Source organism: Gobius niger (assembly GCF_951799975.1).
Source record: "Gobius niger genome assembly, chromosome: 9".
In the NCBI taxonomy this organism is placed as follows: domain Eukaryota; kingdom Metazoa; phylum Chordata; class Actinopteri; order Gobiiformes; family Gobiidae; genus Gobius; species Gobius niger.
The window spans coordinates 17,751,579-17,775,557 of record NC_136860.1 but is presented as its reverse complement, the minus strand read 5'-3'; the positions used below and the strand labels follow the sequence as shown (position 1 = coordinate 17,775,557).

Here is a 23,979-nt window from a genome sequence, read left to right as displayed (position 1 = left end):
CAGGCCACTGCAGGGGAGGGGACTTCAAATACAGATTGTGAAAGCAACTTAGTCAAGGGCACCCGACAAATATATAAGGAGAGGGGTATTTGCGTAGAAGCTATGAATTACTTATTTTCAGAGGCGGATAGTAATCAATTACATTTACTCAAATACATGTACTTGAGTAACTTTTTGAAGGAATTGTACTTTTTAGTTTTTTCAAAAGGTACTTTTAACTTGAGTAAAATGATATGAAGTAGGCTGTCTGTACTCTTTTAATTGAGCAAATGCTTCATTTCGATCTGTAAAATAGATGTAGATCGTGCACCTAGATCAGTAGAATTATTTTGTTTTTTCTGTATTTTCATGACATTTTCAGGGACTTTTCTTTGTAAATAACATGATGATGTTACGTTTTGTTTCACACAATTTATGGCGTCATTGAAAATAAATGTTTTTTGCTCAAACGGTTACTCAGTAGTCAAGTGGTAGTTCTCCAATCACTTTTTTTAGTAAATATTTTGGCTACTCTACCCACCTCTGCTTATTTTGTATGTGTATGACCCATACACTAAAGCAGTTAGTAAATATTATCTTGGCCTTGAATTTGACCAGCTCAGAAAAACTAACATGTCCACCTTTTTTCTACACATGGTTTTAACCATGAACATCCAAGTCACTCATTTTAAAATTCAGAGCTTTAATTGTAGACAAGAAAATATTTTGCTTCGTTCTGTGCAATAAAATGAATGTACAGCAATTTCCGAATAATTTATATGAAAATAGGTCCCATTGGTTTTCTGTGTAAAAATATTTTGCAAAAACATGTACAGTGTTTTACATCATACGGCCCTACATCAATGTGACTGCCTGTTATTTATCATTTATTTCTAAAAATTAAACATATAAATAGCTCAACATGGTATAATCCATTTATTTCTAGTGCTTTGTAAATCACTGACTGAATATTTACTTTAACTTGTGTCATATTTTTAATAACAGATTATTTTCCATTAAAATACACTTAATGCGCTCTGTCAGTGAGGGGCTGCTTTTTCCTCTTCTCTTCAGTCGCGTCCTGAATGACGGGGTGAGGGGGACTGTGTGTGAGATGAGCTGGTTGAAGGTGAAACTCCCTCGGCAATGCCTTGGATGATGCTTCGAGCAGCCTGCAAGTGTTTGTCCTGCCTCTGTCGAACTGAGAGAAAGGCCATTTGAATGAGGATACGCACATAAAGCAACTTTTATTCTAATCTAATTCTAATCTGTGACATGTGTGTGTGACATTGTGATTGTTGAACTTGTTGATCCTAAATTCGCCCCATCGAAGCACTTACACCACTGACCTTTTTGCTTGACACTTGTTTTCATCACATCTGGGATGAGGAAGCTGTACACCAACTCATGGACAATGGCTTCGGACTGAGAGCTGCACAGGCACATAAATAACAATCCGCTTTTTTTAGCAGCAGCTATGACCTTCTACAAAACTAAAAATCATGTGCTGCAGTTACTGACCAATCCTCCATGGCGCACGCAACATCATTGACCTCTTTGGCAAATCGGTGAATCTCGTGCCTTGCCTGCTCATCAGCAACTTTCTCTGTGGTCGACAGTATGACGTCCTCTAAGTACAAATCCACACTCTCCTTGTTTATCTGCACCACCTGCAACACAGATTTAATGTGACACGTCGACCAAGAACACCAATCACGCGTGCACGGCAGACTTTAGACACGGACTTGCTTGAAAATCTCGTCCTCCTCTTTTCGCCTGTGCTCTTCGATCTGTCTCCGGCCGCTCTCCTCAACCTCTCGTAAGCGGCGGTCTCTCTCCGCCAGCAGAGTGATGGCGTGGATCCGGCGCTCCTCCTGCAGTCTGATCAGCTCTTTGGACAAAGTGTCGAACGTGTACTGAAGCTCTCTGTCCACGTCTTTGGTCTGCGGCGCCTCCACATGCTCATCCTGAAGAAATATCGTGCGAGGAGTTAGTTTGTCCGGCGTGTCATAACGTCAAGTTGTCCTGTTAGTAGCGTGTTACCCTGCGACTCTGTTTTTCTCTCTCTTGTTTGAGGTTCACTATTCTGTCCTTTTCAGCTTTCTGAAGCGCCTGTTCCTCACTCTGAAGGGCATGGACGGTCCGCAGTTCTTTGATGAGGTCGAGGTGGTTTTCTTTACCTTTAATTAACTGCACCGAAGCAACACATGGAATAAAAATGAAGTGAACATAATCAAAATGGAGCTCCAAATTTCAACTTGTAAAGATGGCCATACCTCATACTGGATGCCTCTTCCCCTCAGTAATTTCTGTAAGTTTATGACAGCAATTTCTCTCTCTTCTTCCCCCTGAGCAGACAAAACACATACAGTCAGGTATGTCGCTGCCAAAGTCAGTGACTATGGAGATAAACGTGAGCTCACCTCCGGTTTTTCCACTTCTGGGGTGACAGGGGGAGGAGAAGGCTTCTTAATCTTGACCAGGCAATCTAACGGATCCCCTGGCCTGTCCCCTTTCCTTAGTGCCTAAACACAGGGCATTTGGTGTATCCGTATGTCATTTGTCATTTAACAAGTTTAATCACCTACCCTGTACTGCTCATACAGCTGAAGCGCACTCTCACTAGAGTTTTTGATCATTTTCCTCGAGGGTTGCTGTTGCACGTTTTTCACAGGTGACTTGAAGGTGGGAGCGGTGAGCCCAGCACCTTCTTTAATAGTTGAGATTTTATTTTGACCATCAGAGGTGTCAAAATAGTAGCTGTTTAACATGTCGGCATCTTTGTTTTTAATGGCAGATCGTGCATGAGAAGAGGAAAGACCAGAATAATCTTTGAAGTTGTAAAAATGAGTGAGTTTTCCCATTGCATCTTTTTGTCGAGAGTTCAGTTTTCTCATAGCTGCAGAAGAAACAAAAAAATGAAATAAAAAACATTCCTAAATGTCACATTTTCAGCATCAATTTTCCTTTACCCCGGAAATAGTCGTTGTTGATCTTGCTTATTTTGGACTCCTTTTCTCCCTCTATCTTATGGTAAATCTGCTTCAGTCTGTGGTGTGTGTAGTCCTGCTGAATCTCATCTCTTTTCCTCAAAAGGTCTGTCAGCAAAGCCAGCCGGGCTTCTTTTATTCTAAACACCATCCACCACAAAAGAGAAAAAAACAATGTTTGCAGTCATAATAATAAACAAAATCAAAAATCATTAATTAATAATACACTTCATTTCACAATTTTAGATCAAACATTTCCATACACACATCAAAGAAAAATCACAACCAGGAAAGGACTTTCTACCTTGAGGAAATATCATATCATCAGATGCTACCTCTGATTCAATAAACTGCACTGAGATAAAGTTGCACCAACTGCAAATGCACGAGATGAGTGGTTTTCAAACTGTGGTAACACTAAACTAATACATTTGATTTACATCTATTTCATGCCCTTTCATTTCCAGTTTAGTTCTGATCTCGATCTTAACTTGAATGGTCAAATATGTTTTGAGGTGGCGCTGAACTAGATCATTTAGGGATGTCAGTTTTTCCTGTTACCTTTGTTCATTTTCACAGTATTATTTCAAAGTGAATAAAGTGGTTGAATATGAGTGGCACTCACTTTTGGATTTCTCCTTCTCTAAAAGCCCACTCTCTGGCCTCCATCTCCGCCATCATGCGCCTCCTCTTGTCGAGCTGGCTGAGGTCTTCCAGTGGAGGAAGAGTAGCCTCCCAGGCTCGTTTAGCTCGGGTGCGCGCAATCATTTCTAGCTCTGCCAAGCCTGCAGGCAGTCCGTGACCTGGCAGCATTTAAAAGTCAAGAGACTCTTTTTTCACAGCAAAGAAATGTGAATAAAATACAGTAAAATAAGAAGTAATCACTAGATGTCATACCCCAACTCAGAGTTGCCAGAGTAAGGAGTTCAGAGGGCGTTGTGCCAGGTTGGATAACATATTCTGGGCTGTAAGGGTCTGTTTGTGTCTCACTCTCTCTATAGTCAGTCTGAACCCCCACAGTGACATGTTTAGGGGGCTGTACAGTGGTATTTTCCAAACTGGACACAAACTCTTCTCTGTGAACATGTATGGTACAGGTCAAACAAGGCTTCAACAAGAAAAAAAGTCAAGGTAAACTTACTTTGGCAAGGCAAAAATCACATCTGGGGGCAACTGCTGTGCAAATGGAATCAAAGGGCTGGATGAAAAACAAAAAAGATAAGGCAGGTCGTAGTAATATTATATGTCATATGATTGTAACATGCTCTGAAAGCCCCACCGTGAGAAATATTTCCAGCGATCCAGTCCAGTCACTTGAGCCCCCTCTCTCTGCAGCCACAGTGGGGCACTTTGACCAACACTGGAAATATGAAAAGGTTAATGACCTGATGGACTAAAATAAATCAAAAGAGAATAGTGAACAATGCTTGCCCCGCCAACTGGTGGAGTGCCTCTTTCCATTGCTCAGTGTGACCTCGCCATTGCCGGTCAATACTGATTGGTACGGGGTCTGTGGGGTCCAGTTGAAGTCTGTATCTCGGATAGTGTGGGAGACTGCTGAACATAGAGCCATACTCTGGGATTTTCAGCTGTGAAAAAAGTACATGTACATGAAAGTCTTAATTCACATAATCCTAAATGAATGTGCTCCATCAAAATAAACCTCTGATAATCTGTTCTTTAATGCATAGCCTGCTAATGTATACTCTATTATTGTAAAAAACTGGTATTATTAAAATTGTAACAAAGCGTGCAACCATTACCACTCTTTCCTTGGACATGTAAGCCTTGAAGCTGGACCTGTTGTGGTCTACCTCTGATGAGACAGTATAAACTGGATCTGAATGGATAAGAATGTTAGTTTACCGCTAGATCTGCCATTGTAAGGTTAGGTTGGAACAACTTACAGGTGCATTATGGGACGTTTTATGCGTATTTGACCTTTTAGCAACTCAGCGGCTGTATGCACCTTTACTTTCGATCACTTTGCCCCGCTATGACGCTCAGTTGACGCTCAGTTGTTGCTGGGCATTTCTATAGAAATCATAGAAATGTCTTTCGCTATCTGAGCCTGTTCCTAGAAAAGCGCACGTTTTGTGAGCCATCAAATCCCGAACCTGGCACGGTGGTACAGCGGCTAGCACTCGTGCTTCACAGCTAGGACTGGGGTCCAGAGGGGGCCTTTCTGTGTGGAGTTTGCATGTTCTCCCTGTGTCTGCGTAGGTTTCCTCCGGGTACTCCGGTTTCCCCTAGCATTAAAAACATGTACAATAGACCAGAATTAATATAGTGTGTGAGTGAGTGGTTGTTGGTGGTCGGAAGGGCCGATGGCACAGACTGGTAGTCTCGCTTCCATCAGTTAGTACTTAGTAATACAGGCTTGTAAAGCGCAATACAATAAATTATTATTATTCAAATGAACGCTCTATCCCTACACAAATTAATAGAAAAGCCTGGCACATTACTAATGTTAGGCGAGGTACGTTTTGTTTTATATATATAGGATTTATATAATTTCTGTGGTTTCTTTATTATTAACATCTGATAAGATGTTTAGTGGCCACTGGCCTATAGGTGCTATGGGTTGGATGGGTAGAACGTATGCGCAACCATGGAGATGGTTCAATCAGTAGGAAAAACCTACCAGACCCTCTTAAAACAATTGATCCTGGAGCGCCATAGAGGCCACTTTGATAGAAAGTAAAAGCGTCATGCTCACTGCCCATACAGCCACTGGGTCACTAAAAGGTATGAAACATTAGAGATATTTTTTGGTAAAACATAGTTAACACAAAGATATGATAAATTCTGCAAAAAATCTTACCCAGCTGTCTTTAATTTGATATTTTTTGTGATGCTTATAGTTTCACCTCCTTATTGGGCGCTGACAGGAAGAGACATAGATTGCCATACCAACCATGTTATGTCGATGGGAAATGAGTGGGTCAAACTATGGAAGCTATGGAACTTTACCTCTAGAAGGTAAAGTGTCTTACAAGGGCCTTGCTGGGGGCCCTTTATTTATCACAAATAGTCAAGTCTAAATCAGGTCCATGTGGATTGTTCAGTAAAAAAGCTAGCGTTAGCATGTAGCATGATGCATCATGTTAGCATTCTCAGTTATTTTTGTAATGGGCTGTTGAACCGTTTTACTCCTTTCCATGTCTTTGTTGGGTAGAAAACTATATTCATAATTCAGCATGTATTATAGTAGTTTTGGAGTAATTATAGAAAGTTTACATTTTCTCCTATTTGTTTTCCCCCTCAACCTCTTCAAACATGGCAATAATGTGGGCAGTTCCAAACATGCTCCTAGCTATGTCACTTCCTGTCAGTAGCCCAAAAAGGAACAAATAACAACTTGTCTGCAGTTTTCTTGATTAGAAAAAATATAATTATTACTTACAATAGATGTTATCAATTTAAATAATGCACTTTAAGTTTTTGATAGCCTTACCATATAGATAGTCATAAATTCTCTCCCGGCTGGCAAATTTGCTTGTGGCATCTTTACGAGGGATTGTACGAGTGTTTGAAACACTCATGATGACAAATAGCCAATCTTTGTCCTCAAAAGCGATTCTCTATAAAAGGCATACGACCAAACGACTCACAGCACTGCTCGATTCAGCGTAACTATGGTAACGAAGCGTGTTTGTTAAACTTCCGGTGTTGTATATCGACTATTCACTGTTTTATCAAGAAATAATCCATATATTTTGGGGAAAATATCCCCCCTACCTATTTTTTTGAATTATTATTTAAAGCGTATAAAAACAGCGAATGAGGTGTAATTCTTAAGTGAATTGGAGGGGGGCAGACTCTAGGTCTGTCGGAAATTCATGAAGAGGAAGAAGAAAATGACATAAACCAAGATGGCGCTGACGGAAAGAAAAAAAGTGATGGGAAAATAGAACAACAAGCTACACAACAACTATCTACAAGTGTGTCGATGCCTTTTTCATGCAACTTTAATCTACAAACGTGGACACAAACAACGAAACAAATAATACTATCTACAGCTGGATTACTTCAACCAACAACTAACGTTAATAAACTAGTATTAGCAAAATAGCGGCTCCAGAGGCAAGGCGATAATACTGCGGAAGGAAGCTAACAAACTGGGAGTTCAAAGTACAAGTGAGGCAGATTTTATGCCAGCTTTCTAAATCTACCAAGTGAACGCGTTATTGCTGAAGACACCATGGCTCACTCTCCTGTTCAAGCTTCAATACCAGGGATTCAGGTAATTTTTCCTCACGTTTTTACATTGTTTTACACAAGAAATAGTTATGCAAAGTTCAATTATTTGATGATAACCGAGTAACCGGGTTCGCACGTTCTGTCAGACTGGCTGCTGACTGATAACTGTCATTCCGAAAAGTCACGGAAAAAAACTCACGAGATACAATATTTTAAAGATGTGGTCATGGGTTATTTTTGATTTATTATAATACAAGAGAAGAACACTAAAAACATCTCTTTTCATTAATTGTGTGTGTTTTTGTTTTGTTTTTCTTTGTCTAAGAAAGGATCTGAGTAAATGTCCCTTTTCTAATCTTGTGGCGTGTTGAAGACTCTGATTAAGAAGTGCATATTGGAGAGCATAAAACACAGTTTCAAAGAGTGTTGCACACTGTGATCATAGTGTCTTTGTCATTCTTTGAGGTTAGATACAACATTTTTACCTGGATGACTGACCACAGCACAGTTATGACAGCCCCTGCCTCATTCTGCACCAGTTGCTCTGTTGCTAAGGTCTTTGGTGTTAGTTCAGCGGGCACTTTGGCAGCCCCTCTCCACCCATTAGCTCTTTTACTGGAAACCGGTCTCTGCAGAGTCTTGGGGAATTTAAAATGAGAAAACTGATCACCAGTGGAATTACTTAATAAATTATCCATCAAAGATCTATCAAATATTTACAGAAAGTAATGTTTAATAATGTCGTAACTGGAACAACCTTTATTATTTTTGAGATAGTTTTGAAACGTATGACTAACCATGGCCATACTTGAAATTGAATTGAAGGCCATTACTGTCTGCCTGGTGCTCCTCGGGGAACTAGGCCATTTAGTGAAGTCAATACTGCAGTGTGTAGTCCTTTGTGGTGGAGGTAATCGCGCTTCAGTTTCGGTTGATACACATCTATGTTCACATATAATAAAGTAAAAAAATGTGTAGTATTTTTTTCAGAAATGAAGGAGAAGTATCGTAGATTTCAAATCTCATAAAAATCCATAGGATGAGAGTAAAACACAACGTGCACAGAAATCTTAAAACAAAACAAAAAACTCCTTCCTCACTTCCACTGTCTCTTTGGGCAAGACACTTCACCCACTATGCCTATACATGAGGGTTTGATTGGCAGCCTCGCTTCCGTCAGTCTACCCCAGGTTAGCTGTGTACAACAGAAGCTCATCACCGCTGCCTGAGTATGGAGTGAATAAATAATGCAATGTAAAGCAATTGAATTTGAAAATGTATGTCTTCTTTTCCCTTTTCTGTCTCTTAGAATTTAAAAGCTGATCCCGAAGAGCTCTTCACAAAGATGGAGAGGATCGGCAAGGGCTCTTTTGGGGAGGTCTTCAAAGGTATCGACAATCGGACCCAGAAAGTCGTGGCTATTAAAATCATTGATCTGGAAGAAGCAGAAGATGAAATTGAAGACATTCAACAGGAAATAACAGTTCTCAGTCAGTGTGACAGCCCCTTTATCACCAAGTACTATGGATCCTACTTAAAGGTAAACACCTAATTAACTTGAAGCATCATCTTTATTCGTTTTAAGAAGAGAGATCATTTCATTTATGCTTTACTAAAGTGTTTAACAAAGGTGTTTTTCTTACACCCAGCTAAGACATGATTTTTTATAAATGACATCGACCGTATGTAAACGAGAAAAGTAATTGCTGTGTTTGCCTCATTTTATATCTAATACATGCCATGTGGGACAGTTATTAGTTGGTCCTGAATTTATGAATAAAAGATAAGAACTTTCAGACTATCTGTCATCGGCCTTGAAGTATTGACATACCGTGGTCTTGGACACTGACCTAGAAAGATATGAAGACTGCAACATTAAAAGCTTCACTCCACGAGAAGAATAGCTGCACAGTAAGCTTGTATTGACTGCACTGATATGGCTGCATGTAGCTTCCTATGTTTGTATTGATGTTACTTTGCCTTGCCTATGCTTTTCTAATGTGGAGCACTGCACTATAATACCTGTAACTGAGTAAATATACACTGCGTTCCAAATTATTATGCAAATTGGATTTTTGTGTCAAAAAGGTTAAAAAAAAGCAATAATAATGAAACTCATGGATGGTATCGTGTCTTGGGGCTCTATGAATCACTGACATTAATCTCAGAGACCTGGGATGATTAGTTTTCAGGTTAAGCCCAGTTAAGGGAAAAACTACTGGAAAAGGGTGTTCCACTTTATTATGCAGATCATCATTTTCAAGCAATATGGTAAAGAAAAAGGGACTTTCTGCTGATGAAAAGTGTGAAATAGTTGAATGCCTTGGTCTAGGTATGAAAACCTTCGATATTTCATGAAAGATTAAGTGTAATCATCGTACTGATAAGAGATTTGTGGATGATTCAGACACACTCCGTTTTGTGCCGATAAAGGCACAATATGGACGGTTTCTGCCAGACAAACACATCAGATTAGGAGAACAGATGCTACAAAGCAGCATACAGGTATTTGAAGCTGCTGGTGCCTCTGGAGTCCCCCGAACATCAAGGTGTAGGACCCTCCAGAGGCTGCAGTTGTGCATAAACCTTCTATTCGGGCCTCCCCTAAACGGTTAATTGAAGCTGATGAACAGAAACGGCTGCAGTGGCTCAGAAATATATGAGGACTCATTTTCAAACAGTCTTGTTCACTGATGAGTGCCGTGTAGCCCTGGATGGTCAAATCAATGGAGTAGTGAATGGTTGGTGAATGGCCACAATGTCCCAACAAGGCTGTGACGTCAGTAAAGAGGGGGCGGAGTCATGTTTTGGGCCAGAGTCATGGGGAGAGAGCTGGTCGGCCCCATTAGGCCCTTTTAGGCTCCCTGAAGGTGTGACAATGACCTTTGAAACATATGTGGAGTTTTTGACTGACAACTTTCTTCTATGTTACAAAAAGAAGAGCCGTGCTTTCCCTAAAAAAATCCTCTTCATGCATGACAACGCACCGTGTCATACTGTAAAGAATACCTCTGCATCATTGGCTACTATGGGCATAAAAGGAGAGAAACTCATGATGTGGACCCCCTCCTCCCCTGACCTCAACCCTATTGAGAACATTTGGAGCCTCAACAAATAAAACTTCTCTGAGGGTGGGAGGCAGTTTTCATCCAAACGGCAGCTCTGGGAGGCTATTCTGACATCCTGCAAAGAAATCCAAGCAGAAACTGTCCAAAAACTTACAATTTTAATCGATTTAAGAAATTTGAAGCTGCTCTCACACAAGGGCTCCTATGTTAAAATATAACTTGACCTGTTAATATTTTTTTGATTGAAATAGCTTTTGATTTCAGTAAATATGACCTCCTAATGCTACAAATACAACAAATGACCATTTTCAGTTAATTACAAGCTTTAAAATGTATTGAAACGATGAGTTGCATAATAATTTGGAACAGTGGATTTTGAGGTTTTTACTATATTTATTTTTGAAAAAAATACTGTTATCACTCGGAAATTTTTTCCACCACATTTAAATGATCCTCTACCAGTTAAAGACTTGAAAATTATGCTGACTCTCATTTGAGTTGACAATTTAGAAAATCTTAGAAAAATGTCATTTGCATAATAATTTGGAACGCAGTGTATTCATGTCGTATAATTTGGGTACAAAAAATGATTATGGCTATCGGTTACTCTGGATTTTAGAAACCTGTATGTGCATTGCCTAAGGGAAAGCACACATCGGTCCATCCCGACTTACGACTAAATGAAATCATTGGTTGTTGTAGCCTGTCCTCATCTTAGGGTTTGCCTCATACCTCCGCCATAGACAAGAGATTTCACAAACTAACACGTTTACTCTGGCTCCAGACAGCCCAAACAACACACATGTTTACGAGCAGCGGATCACTTTGCGTCACTGTGTTTTTTCGCGCCGCTGCTACACATGTGATAGTGCTTAAAGTGCCTTTTGAAAGCGTGTGGTGTAGTGCTTGGAGTAAGAGGAAAAGTGGTGGTCCATTAGCCCAAGTCAGATCACTGGCTGAGAGGGGAGTGTAAAGCTTGATTTATAGGCACTATGTTAGCAGCTTGTATTCTCTTTTGTGCAGATAGTAGCATAAGTGTAAGACATTATTCTGGCTAGGGATTATGGTGCAAAGCCAGCATAGTTCATTCAGGAAGAACTCACATTGTAAAGTAGGCATAGAAAATCACCTGTATCTGTTTCGTATTCATTAATTATTTTATATTGTGCTGCAGGGGACAAAGTTATGGATCATTATGGAGTATTTGGGTGGAGGATCAGCACTTGACTTGGTAAGAGCTTTCCTTTTGTTGCTTCATATATAAATGTTACGTCTGTCACAATATTGAATCTGTTTGGAATAAGAATACAGGGGTTCACGTTCGATGTCGCCTGTATGTTTTTCTAGTTGGAGCCGGGGCCTCTGGACGAAGTACAGATTGCGACAATTCTGCGAGAAATCCTGAAGGGGCTCGAGTACTTGCACTCAGAAAAGAAGATTCACAGAGATATAAAAGGCAAGACCGTTATAACGACACACAGTTACCAGGTCAACCACATTTGAGTACAGCGGGGTCAGACTTTTTTAATCTATTACAGCAGCCTGACACTAAAGTCTTAATCCTAATACATCACAACCTACATTTAAAACAAAACGACATATACAAGCACTTGATGACACTATGCGCTTACTCCATATTGTCCCCATTTGCTTTTTTTCAGCTGCAAATGTGCTATTATCAGAACAAGGTGATGTGAAGCTGGCGGATTTCGGCGTGGCAGGCCAGCTCACAGACACTCAGATAAAGAGGAACACATTTGTTGGCACTCCCTTTTGGATGGCACCTGAAGTCATTAAACAATCGGCCTATGATTCAAAGGTCAGTTCTATGGTTGCGCACCACACTGTACATTTCGTAATTTGTATCACGTTGACTAGTAGTATAAAGGTCCTATTGGTATTTTACATTTTATTACTTAATGGAGTATGTAAAACGTAAAAGTTATCCAATCGGCCTACATTTCTGAGCTTGCAAATTGTGTGCAGCAGCAACAAAAAAGTCTAAAAATGCTATTGGCAAGAAAGTGCTGAAATGATAAGTTCTTGGCTGAACTGAATATGCAAGATTGCCAAATGTGACAAAACACAACTCAAGGGATGTTTCAACATCCACTTTGTTCTGCAGGCCGACATTTGGTCACTAGGAATTACAGCTATAGAGCTGGCTAAAGGAGAGCCCCCTCATTCTGAACTCCACCCCATGAAGGTCCTGTTCCTGATCCCAAAGAACAATGCACCGATGCTGGAAGGAAACTACACTAAGCCTCTAAAAGAATTCGTAGAAGCATGTTTGAATAAGGAGCCCAGTTTTGTAAGTTAAATGTAAAGATATTTGTAATGTCTATTCACACCACATCTAATTTTGCTTGCTGTGTTTCCACAGAGACCGACAGCCAAAGAACTGCTAAAGCACAGGTTTATTGTGAGACATGCCAAAAAGACGTCGTACCTGATAGAGCTGATTGATCGATACAAGAGGTGGAAATCTGAGCAGTCTCGGGATGAATCCAGCTCTGATGAGTAAGTCCCAAGTGCTTGAAGCCTCACCTAAATATACATATCGGTAATACCCTGAAAACAAGTATGCTGAAAGCGTAACCATGTGATGTAGGGAAGGGGATGGTTCAGCCTCTGGAACTGAAGACGATGATCAATGGCTGTGGGGCACAATTGAACGTCCTCCAAACGGAGCATCACTCGAGGAATCTGAGGAAAGTCAGGTGAGCAGACAGTACCCTTAAACAATAAAAACACATGACAAAGACCAAATCTGATTTTATTTATTTTTTATGATTCAGGAGCATCCCCCAGTGCCTCTATCTCAAAGCTTAGCAGACATTTTTACTCCACTCTTTTCAGAGGTAATAGTGATTTTATTTACATTTAGATAAAAAAGACCTCACACTTGATCTTTTATGTTTTGGATCTACTGATGGTTTTGTTTTAGTTGAAGGAAAAGGGTGAAACGAGCAATGGGAAGCCAGAAGCTGCTGAGCGGTTACGGGAGGCCTTGTTCCAGGCAGAGGAGACACATCCTGGTATCTGTGACTCGCTGATTGTGGAGCTGGTGCAGAGGCTGCAGAGGTAATAAAGCCTAATGTTCCTTAGCAACAACAGTTAATATTTTTACCTGCTGTAAATGGAGTTCTCTCGTTTGTTTAGGTTTTCTGTGCTTCAGGCCTCACCCTCACACTAGACCACTTCGGCTGATTGGTGCACGCGAGTGTCCATCCCATCAGCCTGACCACCACAGCTGGAAAGTCTCTGCTTTTGATATTCTTTGAAAAACCCACAGCCTCTTCACAGTATTGTAAACATAAGCACACCACCAGAGGGCCCGGCCTAGGAAGCGCGGGACAGACTGGATTGCTGCTTCTTCCAGTACCTCCTAAACTAATCTTATTTTCAGAGACTTGAACAAACCTTTTTTTGTAAAAAGGTTTGGTATATTGTTGATTTTTATTTTCTTTAAAAAAAGAAAGAAAGAAAAGCACTTCATGCCTGTTTAGAGGTATAAATCTAGACAGATGGAGTGAAACCAATGCATTTCAAACAAAACGGTCTGAATTTCAGTATGTCGTATGTAGTTGCAGTTTTGTTTACACGGGCAGGCAAAAGTTTGGGCTTTTAGCCAACCATGTAATAATCCTACATGGACATTATTGATAGCAGAAAGTTGAGTTTGTGTATGTTCTGTCTGCTACAAAGCATACGTGTTGGTTTTACAATTGTGGAAGTGTGTGTGTGTGAGAGAAGTTTGGTTAAATGTGCGGCTATTTGTGGGTTTTACGGAAACTCAGGTATTTTGCTTGAAAGAGCCCTGTGGGGTGGTTGTATATTTGTAAATAAGCTAATCCACATATTTCACACAAAAGTTGTTTGTGATAAAACCACTGTGTACAAAATGGCCAAATTAATATTTGTAGATAAAAGTAAAGGCTAAATATTTTGATACGATTTTGGCTGTATGTGATAATGCCTTATGTCTGAACTTTGTGTATATTAGACTTTGATTTTATTAGCTGTACGCAGTAGAGTAATGGCCTATATGCTCATATATAGTAAAGACTGCTCTGTAACAGTTTTACATGCTGGTTTATCATGTGCTCCTGAATCTGCAAACATATTTCTTGTCATTCCATACTTAATGCTGTGACTATGGTCAATGATGTTGGGAATGTAAAATAATGTGGCTGGATCAATCAAACCTATCCCAGTGCGAACACTGGACTCTTAAATGTTTGTCGAGATGTCCCAGGGCTCATGTTGTGCATGAGTGTGCACGAGTGTGCATGTGTGTGAGATATGATGGTGTGTCTATTCATCCATAAACAGGACAGTGCCATCATCAGGTCTTCCAAGGAGCTGCACTGGTACACAGTGTCCTTTGTACCAACAGCTTTAATTGCACTTCTAATATGATGCCTTCTAACAAAGTAGCCATAAACCAGTAGCATGACATGATTTTCCCGGTATGCACATGCATGTCAGTGGCAAAAGACCCTCCTGGATTATTCCATCTTGGACTGAGGCTATGGTTCAGTTTACTGTCATTGTATGTGTATTTCAGCTTTGTGACGAGATGCACAGCAAACATTTACAGATGTATTCAGTGAATGACTGGACCAGTATGCAATATATACAAAGCTCTGAAATGTGCACAATACTCCAGTCCATGTTTGGAGTCCAACAGTACTGCTACTAGTCTGAATGTGCTGAAACAGTATTTACACCTCTGACCCTGCGGTATGTGTTTTAGCATACTGAGGGACCACATGAGCAGAGTCTGCCTTAGTATTTGTGATGGTATTAATAGCTTTAGCTTTAAATGGGAGATTATTTTATTTGCATTGAAATGAATATGCAACAGTTTGGTATATAAATGAGAAATGTATGTTCTTAATTTCTTGCATTCCTGTGTGCTTATATACAGTGCACTAACAGATGGAATATGATCCATCAAAGCACATGGTTCTAGACTAAAATGTTAATTATTGGTACATAGTATCAAACAAGTGAACATATAGGGAAGTGTTTCCTCCATAATTAATGTTGTAACTAAAACTGTGTCAATTTAAGGAACTAGACAATTCTTGCTTAATGCTGTGATTTTAAAATTTCTACTGATTTATCAGTGGGAAAACCTCCGGTATACATTTTCTTTCCTTGTCGACTTGTGCCACGTCACTCCATTTATTACTCAAATTTCATACATCATGCACCTTTGGAATAGTTTGTGTTGCACTTATTTTTTTATTTTTTTCACAACATAATGTTGCAATGATGCATAATTGTTTTCCTGCTTTCTTGTGAATCATTCATAGCACAATATTCTAAAGACTATTTTTCTAACCCTCAGCAGTGTTTTGCAATAGAAAGACTAAAGTTCAGTTTATGTAACAATCAATTCTGGACAGCACTGACGTAGACCTTGTGTGACATTGCCTATACTGTAGTCCACTAAAAATGTTTGTTGAACAGTGACTGAAAGTTGCAAATGAAATAAAAGTACATATTACAACTTTTGTCAGTCTTTAGTTAAGAGACGTGAACTTGAGTTATCAGTAAATACCTCACAGCAAGTTTTATTTATACATCCAAAAACAAAAGTTCAAATTTCTCACACTATATACAGATAATTACATACAGTGTTTGTACACATATTACATAATTTGTACACAAGAAAAATATACATAAAAATGTAAACCTTTGTATACAAAAAATACCTTAGACAAATTAAAACGAGGACCAATAACAAAAGGTGACTAGATTAGCTCATCCTATCTTTAAAAACAGTAATACAGTACATTCAATGAGTATAGGAATTTGTCAGCCATCTCTGAAGTCAAGCAGTTACAAGTGCCTACGAGCCCTGTGACGTTTGTTCTATGTGTTCCAGAGTGAAATGGGTGCGACGACTAATCTCATGCTAATGTGGATACAACAGCAGTTTACCTTATTTCGACATGTGATCCAACATTTTAACGGACACGGGGGGGGGGGAAAACGGTGGCCCATTTGTCTCTCATTGATCATTTGACATCTCTGCAGGGGACAGGGGGGCCAGACGTGGCTTTTTCACAGCTGGATAAGGGTCTGGTGCAGGCTCAGAGGCTGGTAGTGACAGCAGCTGTTAACTTTTAATAAGCGCCCGAGCAACAAAAACAAAAAAAAAAGAGGAAAAAAAAAAGGCAATACGGACACGCAACGTTAGCATCCTTCGTTTCTGTGCAAATCAATGTAAAACACAATATAAAAAATCTATTCTTCTCATTGACATGTAACATTGATGACACCCTACGCTTTATACCACCAGAGACCATAATTAAATATCAATAATCCACAAAGTGTTGCTGCCCCCATGCAACCTCGCACTGCTCCCTCTAGTTTAATGGCCATCAAAAATCCTGTCCACTGGAATATTTGAAACAAACAAAAAAAAAAGGACAGCAAAAAAAGTGACGTGCATACACTGATCCCTTCGACCTGGAGGAGCGCGCACAGCCATTTTGATAGCCATTAAAAGGAAAAAACAAACAAAACAAAACATTGGAGACTGAACTCTACACAACACAGGTTCCACTGAATACATTTGCAAAGAACTATGTCAATTGCTACTCAATGATCACCAACAAACCCCAAGATAGATTCTCCTACTCTAAATATCAAATACTCAACAATGTCTGTGCGTAATATATCTCTCAAAGCCCATGGTTGTGCTGCTGCATTAGCTTGATAAGGGAAAGTGGATTCTCATCAGGCGCCCCCATGCTCTCAAAGTATTCTGTAACTTTTATTCCTCCACACTACAATACCTTTGTCATCTTCTTCTGAGCCAACGAGAAAAAGTAATTGGTCTCTTAAAAGCATTCGCTCAAGCCATTTAGCCATTTAGGGATCCTAACCATGACACCGTGACATTACAGGGATTTTATACGCCTATTCCATGAACGCACTTGTTTTATGAATACTACATGCAATCACTAAAGACCATTGTATCATTTGGACCAGAGTACCTTTGAAGTAGACACTTTAAAGTCCCTGGATTTACACCATGACCATCATAAAAGCTTAACACTGACACGTGATTATTATTTTCTGAACAAAGTATGGGTGACAGCTAACTAACCTGATTGCTGGTCTCTTTGTCAGTCTCCTTCTGAGTGAAACTGTCATCAAAAAAACAACAGTTAAAATATTCCTGATAAGATATACCAAGTGAAGCTACATGTAACGAGACCGAGAAAATACTATTTTATGAGGAGTCGTGATAATGGATTTATTGCTTTGAACTAGATTTACCTTCAAGTGTCTACTAGGCCACTCAGCGTCCCACGACCAATGGTGAGGTCAGAATATATGACTGAGCAAACCAATAAATGAGCACTTAGTATACACAATATAAAAACAGACGTTTAAAAGTATTTTGGTAAATTCATGTGTTGGAAATGACTTGATAAGATTCTATATAATGACCACTAACAGCTTCATACATGATGGGGTCTCTGACAACAGCTGTCCTTTTGCTATTCTAAACAGGGTGACAAAAGCAGAGTGTGACACGAGAGGAAAAATGAAAATGTAATGGCCATCTGAGCAAGGCAGGGTGTATTTTTAACGCCAGGGGTTAGCTGGCCAACGCAAATAAAGACAAAGCACTGATTGAGGCATCTAAGTTTTTGAAATCTGAGATAATATCTTCTAAGGTCCTTCTGCAGGTTTCACCCGTTTGCTTTTCCAGGACATGTCTGTTGACGGTAACCCCTGGTAACCACAAGGCATCAGACAAGCGGACTCACAGTGGCCAGCAATCCCACACGGCTGCTAAGTACACTAATGTAACCAGAAATTATTGAAGGTAATCTGAGGTTGTGCAAATTCATAATTAAATAGTGCACCTCATTCACATTGCACACAGCAGATAAAAAAGCTGGTCAATTCAAAGCCAGAGGATTGCCAGCAACTGTGAGGCCACAGCATTCTCACAGACCGCTTCATTTACTCTGAGTGAATGGCGGTGTGGCGCTGTTGGCACTTGCAGCAGTGGCACTCACAATCGAGAACCCAGCAGGAGGCGCTGTGGAGCTGTGGCTAGGCTGCACATCTTTTGGGATGCCACTGTGGGAGGCCAACTGATGGCCAAAGGCCGCACTGAATTGAGGGAGCTGCTGCTTGGGCTGGGTCGAGCTTAAAATGTCTTGTGAAGATGGAGTGGGAGCAGGAGGGGTCGCTAAACCAGTCATACCTGTCTGAGGCATTGCTGAGAGTGCCGCCATAGGCTGTAGCGCAGCAGAGTGAGTAGTTGCTGGGGGGGTGGACAGAGATGTGGATATGAGATGACTTTCAGAACCGATCAGATTGCCAAACTGTGAGGGATCAGTGAGAGGGAGCGTTATATTGTTCCATGAAGAGCGTGGTGCTCCGGGAGCACTGCTCAGAGTGACCTCCAGCAGCAAAGGGCTGTCTGTGGGGAAGCTAGTGGCATGGGGTGAAGATATGTGCTCACTGTATGGGGATGGCACATGGTCACTGTTGTAGTGGCTGCCTTGGGAAGACTGTGTGGGAGCATCTGATTTTGTCAGGATGTTGGGTGTGTGTGTTTGTGTAAACGTCCGCTCTGTTAAGGACTGGGCCACTGCTGGTGGAGGGGACGTCAAGTTGGAACACGATGTTGGGGGCTGGGTCGACGGTTCAGACGGAGGCGAGGGAGGGAAGTGACTTCCAGTGGACTGTAGTAGATTGTCCTCAAGTTCAAGGCTGGTGAAGTTTTCTGTAGGGATGCGGCTATTGAGTAGTTCCCCTATGCCTCCTGCCTGTACTGGCCCTGGAAACACCGTCATGGCTCTGTGGTCCACTCCTTCAGCAGGTGTTAAATCCCCTATGGAGGTCAGGCACACCAAAGAATCTGGATAGGACCCCATTGCCTGCAGTGCTCGCACCAGCTCCTCTGCCTCCTCTGTTGTGGGCAAAAGTTCACCATTCTTACCTACACACAATAAAAGTGTCAATAGTATTAAAGATGCATATTAGAAGTACAGTAGAAATTAGGTCACTACAACAGCGGCAATGCATGCCACACATTCATTCATCTTTTTACAGTATGAGGATGGCATACAAACCTTCAAACAAATCGAAGTCCTGCAGGTCATCCGGGAGTCTCGGTAAAACGTCAGAGAAATCTTCCTGGTTTAGTTCTAAGTCATTTGGAATGTCTGCTATGTCATTGGTGATATCATCAGGAAGTTCATCTGTACTCAGCTCTGGTGTTGATGGGCTCCTGCCAGAGAGGTGAAAATTGTTAGTGGAAATACATTAGCCTATGGCATAATGGAAGAAGCTATTCAAATGTGCAAGATCTCGCTCTTTGTAAATAGATCTTAACAATTAATGACTAAAGCATGCGTGTACCTGATGCTGGCCTGTGAAGGCATTGCTAAGCTTGTTGAAGGCATTCCTAGGTTCCCCTGTGGCAAAGCCGGTGGGATGGGTTTCTGAGGCCTTCGAGGCACTCTCCTCCTCTTCTTTTTGTGTTTTTTGGTAAGAGCAGGTGGCTTGGTCTTTTTACGTGGCTTGCGCTGCTGGTGTTGCACTCGTCTGTGTCCATCTCCACGCAGAAAATTGTCCTTTTAGAAATATATAAATAAACGTTAGTCACAAAAAGGACAAAATTAGTGTGTGGGTAGAAACGGGACTTGCCATTTTTTTGGCATGTTCTTCACACAGAGGTGTCTGATGAGTGATGTCAAACACAGGGATGGAGCACTGCTGGCCATCGGCAAATTTGGCTGTGCAACTAGAAAAAAGTTGCTGGGAACGATTCAACACAATGTCTACAAAGTGCAGTAAAAGGAAATAACTAATATAATTCTAAATTAATATTATTGTAAATTAAATCCATTTTCTTCAAACTTCAGTCAGAATAACACAATAGAAAAACCTAAATGAATAAGTAAAGGATACGCTGAAAACAGTGTCGTGTAAAAGGTAGAGCTCTGTTGTTGCAGGCCTGACCCTTTGTGCTGCCAGTGCAGATTCCTGTACTTGTATTTTGCAGCTTTTCCGGAGCCACACTGTAAAACATTCAAGTGTAAATGGTTGACAAGCATTCAATATCTCGTGCCATTTCCTTTATAACATTTTAATGAGAGTACCTTAGAGAGTGTTCAGAAACACCACGCAGCTCCTGGATTAGCTGCCCGGCACAGTCAGGATTCTTACTGGCAGCATGAAGCAGGGCTTTGCGAAAGGCATAACGGTATCTTTTCTGACGGATACTGGCCCTTTCTTGCCTGCACATGTGCTTATATTTCTCCTGAAGGTACGAGCAAAGCCTTAGTAGCCGTGATCGTCGAGGCAGTCCACCCTCATCCTCCATTCTGTCAATGCAATAGATAATTTTAATATGTCTGTAGTACAAATAAAATAAACACACATGCCGTCACCTACCCATTTAGCGGCCGCCAAGAGCTGTGGAGAGGAGGCAATCTCTCCTCCGCATCATCCTCATCACGTTCATAATCATCATCACTGTCCTCTGACCAGTCCAGTCCTACACAATTTTACATACATAATAAAGTCTTTGTGACTAAGTAAGCATATATTATTTGTTAACATAAAATTAAATATACCTAAATGAGGAAAAAGATCTCCATATTCCCGGTGTCGTTTAGCACATAGTTGGACAAGGTTTTGCAACCTTGTCAAGCAGGTGGCAGAAGATGAGAAGGCAGCCGGATGCATAACTACCACATGCCGCTGACTGTTACTATTGCTGTCTTTGCAAGTAACAGGTAAGTTTGTTGAGGTGAAAGGCATTTTCCTAAGTGATGATGCTTGAACTGGACTGGGTGCTGCATTTGTAGGCATCCCTGGAGGCAGAAAGTTGACTGTCTGAGGTGGAGGTGGATTGCATATTAACCCCTGCTGCTGCTGCCCTGGACAACTAAAGGAAGCCACACTGGAGTGCTGAGCTGGCTGAAGACCTGACTGGTGCCGCGAGAGGTGAGTAGTAAGTGGTGAGGAAGGATGGACACGGGGGGCAGGGGAAGGACTAAAGTGCTCAGGGGGCTTTTGGAAGAGGTCTGTGTCATGGTAAAGTTTCTGGTTGAGCACATGTTTATTCTGTAGTTTCTTCTTGATGGCATTGCCTTTCCGTGGAGTACCAATCTCCTCCCCGTCTGTGTCATCTTCATAAAAGGCAAAAGGATCCAATAATTCCCCATCAGGAAGGGGTAACAAGCGGGTACAGGGTGGTGATGGCGGATGTTCATCCAGGCCATTGGGAGCTTTTAAAGCTAAAGAGGGTACAGTTATGTTTAGAGCCACTGACTCCAGGTGAGCCCGAGAACGCATCTCCTCCAGTGTGTCATTTTTCTTTTTGCGCTCCTTCTTGGGGATAAAGCCCAGGACCTGTAGATGACTATTACAGTATCTAAAAAAGAAAAACAGGGCAATTAGATTTCTATAACTGTTTATGATACAGGAATTGCAGTTATGCTATGGGCTCAAACATACCTTCGGTCCTCTGACTTGGGGATAGGGTTAGTACATCGTTGACTGTTGTACTTGGCCACATATTCACATTGTTTAAAGGGTGCTGTTTTATCCTCCAAGACGTGTCGGATACAGAAGGCATAGCCATTAAGTCTGCGCTGCTTGCAGAGTTTCGGGCTGTATGAGCACAGCGGTTTATTGTCAACCTCTGAGAAGTGTATGTGTTTGCCTTCATACATCACGTGACTCGTGTCCTTGACAACATGAGCTGATGGCAAAAAGTTTAGGAAGACAAAAAGTTAAATAAGTAGAACTGGTAAGGCGGAAGATTATGAGCAAGCAATATGTAGGCATGATATAGTATGAATCAAACGGTATGATATACCACACAAACGTACATTTATGCCCAATTGGTGCTTAATGTACTCTTTATCCCGTGAACTAAATTTGCCAAATGATGTTCAACTTAAACATACAGTGATTGGGAGTCAACAGTTGAGGATTGCCTTGTTTGACATTATTCTGCACAGTAAAATGATACTGACTTAATTACTCATCTCACACAGAAAAAAATTGCATTTGCAATGCTTCTTCAATGAATGTGATGCCGAATCAAGTCCTTGTAGAGTTTTTTTTTGAAAAACAATCAATATCAAGCAACAAGTGCAATGAAGCAGTCATTATAATCTTAAGTACGACTTTATATTAACATAACTAGCCCAAGTTTATAGAACTGAGCCCATACAAGGCAGAAAGTACAGCAATAGCTGAATGCTACCTGGAGCATACTAGCATGGATAAAACCAACATATTTAACTTAGTAAAACATAAATATAGGGATATAACTTAAATGCTGAACCTTCATATCAACATAATAACACACGGTACATGTGTGTAATCAGAAATATCTTTTTAAACATGTATAATAGATTAAATAATACAACAAACAAGCTAGCCAACAAGCTAGCGAAAGCTAAAAACACACACCAGTAGGCGGTAGCTAACCAGGAAACGGAAACATCGGAGATTGGCAACGCTGAAAATTATCAGTTTTAATTTTATCATTTAAAAACATGCACTGTAATAAAAACTTCGTTTCAAAATAGCCAAATGCCGAGATATTGTAGACACAGAAGATGTGCATAATTTATTGTCAAATGGATACAAACAAAGGGTCAAACTAGGCTTGCGGCCTATCTCTCAAGGCCTCTAACCATTTCATATGAATTATTGCCTCTATTGTTACATAATATGACTTTTGATGGCTGAGAGAGCGAGTCGGGTGGTCAGTAAGTCACCACCGTCTATCCGATTCTCGCTATCACGCCCTAAATTCATTCTACGCAATAAGATAGTGGTCATGCTTAGAGGCCTTTTAGCTTTACGACACAGCGGTCTGGCGTAGAACGGATACCCGGCATTTGAGATTGCAAAGCGCTGCTCTCAAAAATCGAGGTCGAGGCTGCATCGCATATTGCTTACCTTGAATTGATATGGGCTGTACACAGTATACGCTCCCCACAGGCGGCCGAAAAGTCTACTACGATCAGCTAAGCTATGGATACATCGATTTCGGAGATAGGATGGTAATAGCAATCTTCATCGAGCTCCGTACACCAAAAAATATGGATGCATTGGAATATTGGCTATCCAAAGCAAATTATAAGCAGTAGGAAGACTGCTGGGGATTTTTGAGGGATCCACAGCATAGTCCTCACAGCACCACTACAGGCACTGCGGGGACATGACAACAGCCCTCTGAACAACAACAACCTCTCCTACCATATTGGAAATTCAACTTTGTTAAAAACCCGTTTTGTTGCAGAAATGTTAGTTTTGTTGTCTGTGACATCAATTGCAGGGTCTGAAGAATGATGTTTAGAATCCATTCTATAACTTCTCTGCACATTTCAGTGAAGATACAATGCAGAAAGATCCAGTAAATTGTGAGAGTCTAAAATCAACCTGGTTCACGGCTCTCAGTGCACATCAATGAGTTATCAACAGTGCCACTCTGATGATACCGGCTGTTCTTTACCGGGCTGTGCAGTATCGCGCCACCGTAAAATAATAATAAAAAAAGTTATTCTAATAATTTACATTTTAGGGAAATTTCAACTGAAACATATAGGACAAGAAAAATATTTTAAGAAAAGTTTAATAACATGTAAATGCGTACATACATTATAATGTTCAGGCTATGCATTATTTTATATTTTAAAGATTATGTTAATTTAGCATTTTTG

At 40.7% G+C, this 23,979-nt stretch overlaps 3 protein-coding genes across 3 annotated transcripts; 1 reads left to right on the top strand and 2 right to left on the bottom strand.

The window, feature by feature from the left end:
• Positions 1 to 871: 871 nt before the first annotated feature.
• On the bottom strand, positions 872 to 6,567 carry cfap91 (cilia and flagella associated protein 91). The gene is made up of 16 exons (XM_079562641.1): positions 6,427 to 6,567; positions 4,733 to 4,809; positions 4,383 to 4,558; positions 4,249 to 4,329; positions 4,111 to 4,167; positions 3,867 to 4,045; positions 3,595 to 3,772; positions 2,952 to 3,109; positions 2,568 to 2,878; positions 2,393 to 2,504; positions 2,256 to 2,320; positions 2,023 to 2,169; positions 1,725 to 1,946; positions 1,501 to 1,649; positions 1,329 to 1,411; positions 872 to 1,180 (listed from the first exon to the last, which is right to left on the bottom strand). The coding sequence occupies exons 1-16, from the start codon at positions 6,512 to 6,514 to the stop codon at positions 1,050 to 1,052; spliced, it is 2,214 nt and encodes a 737-aa protein (XP_079418767.1). The 5' UTR covers positions 6,515 to 6,567; the 3' UTR covers positions 872 to 1,049.
• A 271-nt stretch (positions 6,568 to 6,838) lies between these two features.
• On the top strand, positions 6,839 to 15,344 carry stk24a (serine/threonine kinase 24a). Its single transcript, XM_079563020.1, has 11 exons — positions 6,839 to 7,215; positions 8,482 to 8,712; positions 11,415 to 11,471; positions 11,588 to 11,696; positions 11,902 to 12,059; positions 12,366 to 12,551; positions 12,624 to 12,760; positions 12,852 to 12,960; positions 13,039 to 13,101; positions 13,188 to 13,324; positions 13,403 to 15,344. The coding sequence occupies exons 1-11, from the start codon at positions 7,174 to 7,176 to the stop codon at positions 13,434 to 13,436; spliced, it is 1,263 nt and encodes a 420-aa protein (XP_079419146.1). The 5' UTR covers positions 6,839 to 7,173; the 3' UTR covers positions 13,437 to 15,344.
• A 472-nt stretch (positions 15,345 to 15,816) lies between these two features.
• Positions 15,817 to 23,561, bottom strand: ino80da (INO80 complex subunit Da). The gene is made up of 10 exons (XM_079563202.1): positions 23,216 to 23,561; positions 21,755 to 22,001; positions 20,869 to 21,671; positions 20,687 to 20,789; positions 20,392 to 20,616; positions 20,201 to 20,310; positions 19,937 to 20,070; positions 19,649 to 19,863; positions 19,360 to 19,517; positions 15,817 to 19,226 (listed from the first exon to the last, which is right to left on the bottom strand). Exons 2-10 carry the CDS (start codon positions 21,970 to 21,972, stop codon positions 18,235 to 18,237), a joined length of 2,958 nt encoding a protein of 985 aa, XP_079419328.1. The 5' UTR covers positions 21,973 to 22,001; positions 23,216 to 23,561; the 3' UTR covers positions 15,817 to 18,234.
• Positions 23,562 to 23,979: the final 418 nt, after the last annotated feature.